The following is a 12,169-nucleotide window of genomic DNA, read 5'->3' on the forward strand; positions in this document are numbered from 1 at the left end:
GATATTAAGTCTCAGTAAAGAAAAAAAACATTCGAGTCTCAGTTATGCAATTTTACCCACTTGTTAATGCAAAACTATCGTGTTTTTAATGCAAATTTAAGATTTTCCACTTGCGCCATTCCTGAGATGTTTGATGGTGAAAATACACGATTTTCGAAAATTAGCAATGTTTAAAAATTTCCAAAATTCTCAGATCTGAAACTTGTTTGGGACGTTGTCTGTTATCAAGTCTCTATGTAGACAAAAAATTGAAGGCGAGTCTCATTTATTTCGTTTCAAAATATACATTACAAAACGGTGATTTTTAGGTTTCCAACATCAATGTTCAGAGCTTTTTTCCCCGACGTTCTAAAGTACGTCTCAATGTCCACAGAAAACAGAACGTTGTTCATTCCATTATCTTTCATATGGTTTTGGTTTGAACTCATTATCTTTAACCTAAAAAGTTACAGCGTTTAACGGAATCCTCTGAAAAGTGCAAAACACACACACGCACCTATACAAAATGGCCGCTACAAACAAACCTGCACGGCTAAAAAAATAAATGAATACCCGCTTACAACTCCCTACATGTGGTACAATCTTAGATAAAAAAAATAATCAAATTTTGTCAGCAACCTTTGCCTGGAAATTGGTCGATTTCATTTGGATTGCCCCTACCGTAGATGAACTATACTATTATCATCTAGAAATAAGGGAGAACTATTATTATTATTATTATTATTATTATTATTATTATTATTATTATTATTATTATTATTATTATTATTATTATTATTATTATTATATAGCCTGATAACAAATACATACATTCCCCAAGTGCATTTTTACCTAAAGGGGGACAAGGTGGCTCAGTGGTAGAGCGCTTGCCTCTGGTGCATGAGGTCCCTGGTTCGATCCCCGCCAAGCAAGTTTGTGGTATGCAACATCATGTTCGTGGGTTTTCTTGGGTACTCCCACTTTCTCTTCCCACTAATTCTTACATCATCATTTCGTCTCCTTTGGCCTAGCAGGCATAATCGTGGGACGTTAAACTGAAATATTTTTGTAGTTTCACTTACAACTGTATTTTTTTTTTTACTGGGAATTATATTTCACATATTTTATATTTTGCACTGATATCTACAAAAGAAATGTTTACAAAATATCTAGTTCTTTTTAAAAATCATTTTTTTTTAATTGAAATTATTCCATCACTAACTAATTTCCGTTTAACGCTGCTTTTAATTCGGATGATTAGCTATCAAGACAAAACTGGAACTTCTTTTGTGATATTGCGCTAGGGAAACACTTCTTAACGACAAAAAACGGGTGACATCCAGAAGTCCTAAAGTGCAGAAGTCCTAAAAGGCAGAAGTCCTAAAAATATGGGCACTAGACCTAAATTTTAGAACTTCTGCAGTTTAGGACTTCTGCCTCGGTATGATTTTTAGGACTTCTGCCTTTTAGGACTTCTGCCGTTTAGGACTTCTGCCACGATATGATTTTTAGGACTTGTGCCTTTTAGGACTTCTGCCTTTTAGGACTTGTGCCTTTTTCGTTCGCTTGCTTTAGTTCTGAAATTCGCCACCACCACACGAAATTGGGACGATGCAGCAACTAGTTGGCAATAATGTTACGAACGTATCTAATTCCAACAGTAACAGCTATATTTGTACTACTAAGATTATTATTATCACTATCTGTTCTGCACTTATACACGAATTACATAATACAACCTATTTCATTCTAAGAATTAATTACATAATTAGTTAAGAAATTCGTTTCTTTCGAATGGAGATACGAGAATCCCAAGACAAATTCCTAAAACAAAAATAAATAAATAAATAAATAAATAAAATGTTTAAAAAGCATATTTTACCAGACTTCTGAAACCAAGCAAACATTCAGAATTGCAATATATACTGTGCGGAGCGTATGTTATTAAGAGTAGGACAAAAATCCACCGAAGTTTACTTAATTAGGACAAAAGCTCACTAGATATTTTACGAGTGAACATTAAATACCAACTGTATACATAAAGAACGCAGTAAATTTAAAATTGAGCAAAGAACATTTATTATGCAATACAGTGGGTGACATTCATGTCTTAAACGGCACAAGTCCTAAAAATATAGGCACTAGACCTAAATTTTAGGTCCTGTGCCATTTTTGCAGAAATTACATAGTCATTTAGGGGTGTAGCCTGCAAATTTTTCTAGGGGAGCATGATTTTTATATATTAAAAGCAAATCAAAAGTTTATTTCCAGATTACGAAACCTTCAATAAGACAATAAATTTATACATATTACACATGTACACAAATACATAATATTATTATATTTCCAGTTAGTTCCTTTTTGAAACCTGGACCTTGACAGAGCGTAAATTTAAAATCACAGCTTGTGGGAAATGTACGAATCAGGTAGTTATAAGAAATCGGAAACTGTTCATGGAAATCCATTTGTTTGACTGTATTTGTCTTCTGTACTCTTATATAAAAGAGTAAAGATGAGTAATTTCTTCGGTCTAATGCCGTTTAGGACTTCTGCCGTTTAAGACTTCTGCCGCGTCCCCCAAAAAAACCATATTGCGTGGTTTTAGCAAAATAAATCGTATTCGAATGGTGTTTACATTCTCACAACTGTGTTGTCCATTTATCAAACTAGCAAATGCCTCTCACGTGACTGGTTGCAATATTTTACGTTTCTCCTCCTCCAACTTTCTTGAAGAATTAGTATGAACTCAAAGTCTCGCACGAAATTCGAACGCTTCCTATTGACATATTTTTTTAGTGAATTAGCTCATCTCTCTTTCTTCCATTCTAGATCAAATACCTAAAAACGTCGAAACACATGTTTAATTCTTTAAAATTAAAAGTCTAAACATCAAATTTCGTCTCTAATTTGAGAGTCCCGAAAGCGCATTCCCTGTCTGATTATGGTTTAGAAATTAAATCTTTCAGTTAAGCGTCTCACGCTAATGCCTTGTTAGGCTAAAGGAGACGATGATTAAAGCGTCTCACGATAATGCCTTGTTAGGTTAAAAAAGACGATGATTAAAGCGTCTCACGATAATGCCTTGTTAGGCTAAAGGAGACGATGATTAAAGCGTCTCACGATAATGCCTTGTTAGGCTAAAGGAGACAATGATTAAAGCGTCTCACGATAATACTTTGTTAGGCTAAATGAGACGATGATTAAAGCGTCTCACGATAATGCCTTGTTAGGCTAAAGGAGACAATGATTAAAGTGTCTCACGATAATGCCTTGTTAGGCTAAAGGAGACGATGATTAAAGCGTCTCACGATAATGCTTTGTTAGGCTAAAGGAAACTATAATTAAAGCGTCTCACGATAATGCCTTCTTAGGCTAAAGAGACGATGATTAAAGCGTCTCAAGATAATGCCTTGTTAGGCTAAAGAAGACGATGATTAAAGCGTCTCACGATAATACTTTGTTAGGCTAAAGGAGACGATGATTAAAGCAAGTGAATGATAATGATAACGAAAGAATTGCTCAAATGAGAAAGTGGGAGAAAACTGCAATAGTCCGAGAAAGCCCGGACACGATGGTGTCCACTACAAAGTTACGTAGCCGCAGACCGAACCGGGAACCCCACGCACCAGAGATAAGCGCTTTACCACTGAGCTACTGTGTCCCCGATTATGGTTTAGAGCTCAACAGTAAATCATCTGACTGTAACCCTACTTTTACGATATCACTCTAAAGTTTCCAAATTATACATCAAATGTTCACAACACATCTAATTCACACTTACGTAGTTAAACACACACAGAGTTTAAACAGTTACACTGCAAATACTGGTCTGTGCCTAGTTTTAAAATCATAGGTCATTGTACACATATTGTACTGTACATACATAACTATTTTCATTGACAACAACAGGCTATAAAACCATTAAACAATATTATAATAAATAAATTATAAATTGTTTCAATAATTTCTTTATATAATCTTTTCCTTTTCTTTGTTTCTTTTCCTTTCCAAACATAATAGCATAATATAGCGATAAATTAATAAAATGGTATACAACTTACATGTAATAAATACACATCAGCACAAAAGTTTTTCAATATATATAGGCCTATATATATATATATATGATCGGATTTAGGGGAGTGCACCCCCCGTTCGTTGTAAATATACACTGTCTAAAATGAGAAGCTAGAAGTGAAAATAGCAACGCTTTCCGAATTTTTTTTTATTATTATTATTAGGGCTTAAGAAAAAGCAGTAGTTTAAGTCAATTTTATGAAGATTGAAGGAAAAGGATTCACCAAGCAAAACAATGTAACATTTGTCAAGTAGGGAAGAAAACACAAGCCAGAGGAGATAATTTTTTTTCCTGCTATCACTTGCGACCCTCTTTACTCACACCCCCGTTCTATGTATCAGCGTTGTTAGGGGTAAAGAATATTGTCGCATGTCATTTTGACAAGTGGAGGGCAGCAATTTTCTGGCCTTTTGGGGGGGGGGAGGCAGCAATTTTTTTGCACACGGAAAATAATAGTGATTTTATGAGGCCTACTGATCGCTGTAAGAATCTTGTAAATACTATAGGGAACGGAGGTTTGATTTCTGAAATATCGAGTTCATTAGAAGACAGAGTGATCTGTAGATCTTGTAAAATCATATAAGGCACCAGAGTTCACTCATAATTGCAATTTTTGAGATACATATATTGGTTATTCCGGATATTTCCTGTAATCCTTCACGATGAATTTTCTGATAACATTTACATGAGTAGAAGTCCTGCTATCTGTTGTTCCTGTGTGCACTACACATGGTAGGATGGATTAAATTAATTATTTTGTTCCTAATTGATTAATTTAGAAAGAAATTAACCGCATTGCGCAAGTGTTCGTGTATTTTTACATGTAAAATCAAATATTACGTATGATATGCTAGTAATCTCTAAAAACTCTATATTCTCTTTTTGTTACTTGGTGGTTTGTTACCTACAAATACTATAAGATGTTTTTTTTTTCTTGTCCGTAGGAGTGGTAATGGTCCTATTCCGTGTAACACTGGTCTCAGCGTATCACACGACAGCGTTTTCACAGCCGAACAACGGTCAAATCGGTCCAGTGTTGATCTGGATATGGCAGCACAGAGCTCCTCCTCCTTATCAATTCAGCAGCTCCTGCTTCTACCTGTGAGGGTAAGTACACTATTTTATTACATGTATAGTCTGCAGTGTGCACAGTGGCGGCTTCTTGAGGGGAGTCACATTGGTAAAAATTAAAATTTTACTGCTACAAGCTATAAGGGAAGAAAGCTCACGTAATTTCCTAGTTCTTGTATACAACAATCAGTGGCGGATTTAGCCCGAGACCAGGGCAGCCTATCCCCAAAGTTTTTTAAGTGACAACGATTATTGAAGCTATTATTTATATATTTTTGAAAGTTTATAGTAAACTCATGATAGACCTATCATAGTCTGGGTTCTGGCTGGCCCCACCTGTTTTTACCTTCTATATCCGCCACTGACAGCAATTAGAATATTAAAGACGTTTTCTTCCCTTATGTGACTGCCCTGAAGAGCCGCCACTACTGAATCTAATAAAAAAATCAAACTTCTGAGTGCAATTTATCCTTTATTTACTGGCGATAATATCCTCTCTTCGTCAAAGAATTTGAATTAAATTTCTTTGTCAGTCCATAGATGTTATTTAAACTTCAGTATGTATTACAAGCTTATGATCAAAAGAATATGAGATAAATACATATTTTTTTATAATACTTATAAATTGTACGTACAATATTATAAGTGTTTAATGAAAAAATAAATGTCCAAAGATTAGACACATACCAATCGGTAGATATATCTGAGTAGAACAAAATTATATTTGTCGATAGATATCTCTGAGTAGAACAAAATTGTGTGTGTCTGTAAATATCTCTGAGTAGAACAAAATTACCTGTGTCTATAGATATCTCTGAGTAGAACAAAATTATGTGTGTCGATAGATATCTCTGACTAGAACAAAGTTATTTGTGGCGATAGATATCTCTGAATAGAATAAAATTATGTGTGTCAATTGTAAAATCTTATGCCAAGTTGTCGAGTAAATTGAAGAAAAAAATATTTTGTAAACCTAAAAACTGATGCTGAACGGAAACCACGCTAGTAAGGTGAGACATACTGAAGTATCTGTCTCACCTCATGAAGCTCTAGGAAAACAACAGTACATAGGATGGGTTACGAGATATTGGCCAAAGTCAGTGGCGGCGATTGGACGTTAAAAGTGGGGGGGCAAGACATGATCTGAATATTTGTATATCATTGTTAGTTTCCCTGGTTATTTCTAACACTTTGTTTGACGAAAGGTTGTATAACTAATAGGATACTATCTTTTTCGGTTAAAATACCGTATATCGCATTTCATATTTTATTAAGTAAATATACAAGAGCAACACAAGTAGGTACTATCCCTTTGTACTCTTAAACAACGAAGGTGTAAGAAGAGATTTGATTCCATTCTCATGAACATCTTAAAATTTTGTCTGGAAAATTGTGTGATCAGATTATTTAATCACAATTTTACAAAACAAATAAATAGAAAGAATAATATTAAACATAGTAATGAATAACGAGTCTTGTTTTGTAGAAGTTATATTGAAACTGGGGATTAATGAACAACTTAATTTTTAATTCCACACATGACATTAAATGTATGTTATTACTCTTAGAAAATGAAAGACAGTAAATACTACAAGCATATGCTACGGCATTTAAAGCAATATTTGCTGTTGCAGCTTCCCGAAATATGTTCGTTGCCATTAGGTGCAGTTTTCACTTTCTTGGAACACATTAAAACACAATAATACTTAGAATCACTCCACACTCCAGTTATAGAAAATAATCCTAAAACCTAGAATTGTGTTGAATTAACTAAATTTCATTGTATATGCACTCGTGCACTCCTAAACACACAACTCACTCGTATATTACACTACAAAACAATGAAAAAGGTAGAAGTTGTTTCTTATTACGCTCTTTTTAATCAATATTCCTTACTTTACAAAGAAAAGAAGACATTTTAGGAACTGTCAGTTTACGTGCAATTAAAGAATACCTTGTGAAATACTTTTTTATGCAAAACGTTCTCTCAGTTAGTTTCAAAGCGGCTGACTAACATATCGAGCCCTTATAAGAAAGGGGTATAGAAGCAAACCCTGCTAAATCCATTTTCGAATTTTATCTGGGAACAAAGAAAAAGAGACGCCCTCATGTTTTCAGAATTGTTGAACAACTTTTTTGTTTTGTTTTGTTTTGTTTTGTTTAGTGGTTGATTTCACTCATTTGTATTAAGTAGTGACCACTAAACAAAACAAACAAACAAAAAAAAATGTTCAACAATTCTGAAACAAAAGGGCGTCACTTCTTCGTTTCCTGAGAAAAGTGAAAAATGGATTTAACAAGTTTTGCTTCTATATCTCTGAATGCTGGAATTGTTGTGCTCCAATAGGTCAATTTTTGGGTTATTTTCCGTGGAAATTAAAACACAATTCTTGTAACTTTCTTAACTTCACAGGAAGAAAACCAATACGTACTCACGCAACGGCAAATATTATATGGCACCATTTTTTTTCTATGAAACAGTAATATATACGAAACAGTAATACATACGAAAATTTTAACTTCCAAATGAAATTATATACATTAACGGGTTACTTCAAAAAAGTGGGGGGCAACTGCCCCCCTTTGCCCCCCTAATCGCCGCCCATGGCCAAAGTTATGATTAACTCTTATTTAATTTCTTTTTAACTAAAATATCCTACAAAGATAAAACATATATTAGTTGGTAGATCGCATCGAGCTTAACAAAATGACATACATAAGGCTAGATTCTGATGCGTAGTTTCCGAGAAAATCTACAAAAACGAACCTTCGTGGCGCTAAGAAGTATGTCGTTTGTTACGAATAACAATTAAATAATTCTCTTGGAACAAAATGAACCAGGAAGCCCACGCACCTGAGATAAGCGCTCCGTGGATGCCAGATGTGTAGGACCAAAGACAAAAACACTATATAAGCATTTATTTACGAGGGAATCCTTGCCACTTGAAGCTGACCAGAAACGTTATTGTATTCAAATTTTTGTTCCTATGTTTTTGTTCTTGACTCATGCCTTGTCCAATCAATGACGTACATTACAGTTTGATTAAGATGATAACAATAATCCATCTTGCTCTGTGTGATTTGCTGAAAAACAAGGTCTAATAAATCGATGTGACTATTGTTTTAAAAAGAAACTAAATAGATCAAATTGTCAGACGTGATTGAAGGGGTACCTAACATAAGTTGTTCTTTAATAAAAATCACGTTTCAAAAAATAGTAGTACAAATTTGTAATTTAGATCATACTTATTCACTTAAGCTTCTACCGACGGCCTTAGTGCATTTCGCGATTTATCGACTTCCGTCTACCATCTCAAGTTGACTTCGATCTTAGTGGAACTCACGCTTATTTGACCTCTTACTGACCGACTCCAATGAAAGTCTTGTTCACTTGCCTCACTGTTTTCGATCTCAATGGACTTCTCTTTCACCTGCCTCAATAGTACTCACGTTTCTGAACCTCATTTTCTAATCTCAATAAGCTTCGCTCTCTCGCAGATCTCAGTGATATTCAGTGTCATTCGACTCACTGGAACTCACACAATTTCGACCTCACATTTAATAGATATTTTGTTCACTCATCAGTCCTAATGGATATTTCGCTTACTCATCAATCATAATAGACATTTCGCTCACTCATCAATTTCAATGGATATTTTGCTCACTCGATCTCACATCAACCCCAATGGGTATTTCTCTCCCTCAACCTCACTTATCAATTCCAATGGAGAATTCTCTTTCCCGACCTCACTCATCAATTCCAATGAACATTTCGCTCATTCGACCTAACTCGTAAATCCCAGTAGACAGTTTGCTGACTCGATCTAACTTATCAATCCCAACTCAATCTACTTCGCACTCGCTGTCCCCAGTAGACTTCGTGCTTACTTGACTTCACACTTGCCGACGTAAATGGAACTCACGCTGGGTCAACCTTCACTCGATCTCGCAGTTACGAACTTCAATAGAGTAAGTACTCTCTCATTCGACCTTGAGAGTTTGGACACCTCTGAATCTAAAGAAGCATTATTATATTTAGCAGTTATTTGATAACGAAAACTCGCCACTATTGAAATAAAACGATATAGACAGTTTCAATCTTTTACAGATTAGAAAATATAAGGTAATTGTAAGATAGTGATGACATTCTGGGAACTTCAGTAATCATCATTACTTTTCGTTGAAACTTGCAGAATTTTTAAAGTTTTGTGAGGATATTTATTTGCTGCACAACGATAAGTTTGCTTTAATCATAACTTTAGATCATCCATAATTACAATTTATGATTGACTATAGTTTTTTTCTGACTTTTGTACCCTTCATTTCAGGTTGGTTTATTATTTTATCATTCAAAAACGGAGATTACACGTGCATTTTGTTTTTATCAGATCATTCTCTGACATCTTAAAGAGAAAGATAAATGTATAAATTACTTTGTTTTTTTACAGAAATACCAGTGATATGTTTATTAATAATGAATCCTTCCTTATTGTGTATCTTTCTTTGTAGTGGCTGATTGCGTAATTCAGTAATATTATACATACAAGTGGCGGCTTTTGAGGGAAATCACATAAGTAAAAAATCAACTTTATCACTGCAAGCTATGGACTTTACCTACTAATTTCTGTTTACAGCTTCCGGAAGCTGTATAGAGCTGTGTTCCCTTTGCCTGTGACAACAAAATTTGATTTTTTTTTTTACCGATATGACTTCTCTTAAGCGATGTTTACAATTGTGTTGTCGATATAGAAAAGTTCTCAATCTCAAGCCTATCATCTGATTCTGGTGGTTCTTTGTGCACCTCTTTGTTTTAAATTAATCTCTCTCTAGTAGAGAGGCAAGATTTAATAAAAAAAGAATTTAGAAATGATCCAAAAATGGATCAAAAGATTGCGATCTTAGCCAAGAATTTTATGAATGATCTAAAAAAAAATGGATCAAAAGATCGCGATTTTGGCCAATAATTAGTTTTTGGGCCAGGGGCCACAAAATTTTTGAACGGTCCCTAAATCGAGTTTTCGTATTTTCTACGGAATAAGAATATCATACTGAGTTAAGTGATAGTTTGGGTTTGGCTACACTATATGTAGTTCTCCATATATAAAGCCTACAAGATTGATTGAAATATATCGGATCTTTCGATCCAAAAATTTTAAGGTGGAATAAAAACTACATATTTCCTCACATGGGAGCATATGCATAGAAAATCAGAAAGCACACTTGCTATCCATTGGTTTTTATTGTTTGTTTTTTTAGTTTTAGCGTCTCGTTTGCTTATCGAGACTATCTGAGACGTGGACCCAGAGTTTACGGTGGAATCCGATCCATCATAGCACGTTCAACGTTCTTCCACCGATAACCAAGTTCGCTAGTGGGTATATGGTTAGCGTAATCGTCGTCGAAGTGCGAGACTCGTGACTCGGTTCCTGGTGGGAGTTAAAGTGGTTCCAATTTCAAATTAAGCCGTAGGTTCACGTCTCAAATAGCCTCGGTGCTGAAAAGAATGGTAAACCCTAATCTAACCAACCAATCCACTAGGGATTGAGCCCGCGGGAGCACGTCCAGAAAAACGCGGGCGCTAACCACTGCATAGCGGGTAAGGCTAGAATTATCTGCGATGACAATACTGATTTACCTACTGAATAAATAACTCTGTAACTTCGTAGGAAACATGGATGTCAATTACCACAGAAACCACATTTTACTAGATTCTAGTCTGTTCAAACCAGTCAGAATGCAATTGAAATCACTCGTTAACGTACAACTTTATAGAAATTTAGGGCAAAGTGACATATTTAAACTTTCATACTCTATATGACGTAAATAAGGCTACGATAGTATTTTGTATATATTTACTAGTGCTGTCGAATTTTTGTGACATTTGAAAACCGAAAACCGAAAACCGAAATGCGATTTTGGAAACCGAAACCGCAAAAGCGATTTTCAAAACCGACATTTCGGTTTTATGAAATTTCACTTTTTTTCAAAAACCGGTTTTCGTTTTAAAAAAAAACGATTTCGACAGCACTAATATTTACCGCATAATCTTTAGAATCATTATGATCCGATGCAAAATTTTAAATCAAATAGAAAACAATTTTTAACGGGTTAAAAAATTACTCATCTTGTTTCTCTATGTCATACAATAAGGAAAGATTAAGTAGGATTTTTTTTTTTTTTTTTTAGTTTTATTTTGTATCAAAATATTACAAATTTTCTACAGACTATTTTGATCCACAAACTATAGTTTGAGAAATGCTAGTGTAGGGAATGAAATAAAGGGGCTTAGCAAGACGATTCCAAAAGTATATATACTTTATGGAGGTTATACTCATATTATCAAATGAAATAATGAAATAAATCATTAGATTTAAAAGTTCGTAAGGTATTTTTTGAATGTGTTTAGGAAAAATAAATTTACTACAGCTGGGCTTTCAATTTTTTTTAAACTAGCAGCGTTCACCCCGCTTCGCTGGGGTCACCCCGGAACGCAATAAACCTTGTTAATGAGATAATTTTTACTTTTTCGCTTTCAAGTGATATGATAAAAACCATAGTAGATTGCAGTAAATGTTAACATTATATCGCCTGTCATTTATGTTAACCCGCCGAGTGACACGGTCATGCGGGTTGCATATAAATACGTTTATTTTTACCTATGATGAACTAACAAAGGATTTGTACGTTATGGACACTTGAATGGTCAATTATCTCAAGACACTGGTAATTAAAAATTAAAGTGATATGATAAAAACCATCTAGGGTCCAAATCCTAATAACCCCCCAAAAATGAAAGAAATTGGTTCAGCCGTATTAGCGTGATGAGGGAACAAAGGATTTGTGCGTTCTCTTTTATATATAAGATAGCTTTTTTTATAAGTGGTATGAGTGTCACTGTTAAGAGCATGTTTGTCACAGGAAAAGACAAAGGACAATAGATACGATCCACTACTTAATGGTTTTCTTTACGTGAATAAATAAAAATCTATTCTAGAAAAATTTTGAAAAAGAATACGTAGAATACATATTATTGACGACGGA

General features: G+C 34.4%; 1 protein-coding gene across 1 annotated transcript in view; it reads left to right on the top strand.

Moving 5' to 3' along the window:
* LOC145669684 (uncharacterized) overlaps window positions 1-12,169 on the top strand; it is an 824,581-nt gene that overhangs the window by 579,285 nt on the left and 233,127 nt on the right. Inside the window, exon 7 of the mRNA XM_081737956.1 lies at window positions 5,002-5,164. Within this exon, the coding sequence (XP_081594082.1) occupies window positions 5,002-5,164 (163 nt within the window). The remainder of the gene's footprint in view (window positions 1-5,001; window positions 5,165-12,169) is intronic.

Source organism: Thermobia domestica, chromosome 14 (genome assembly GCF_964235325.1).
Source record: "Thermobia domestica chromosome 14, izTheDome1.hap1.1, whole genome shotgun sequence".
Taxonomy (NCBI): domain Eukaryota; kingdom Metazoa; phylum Arthropoda; class Insecta; order Zygentoma; family Lepismatidae; genus Thermobia; species Thermobia domestica.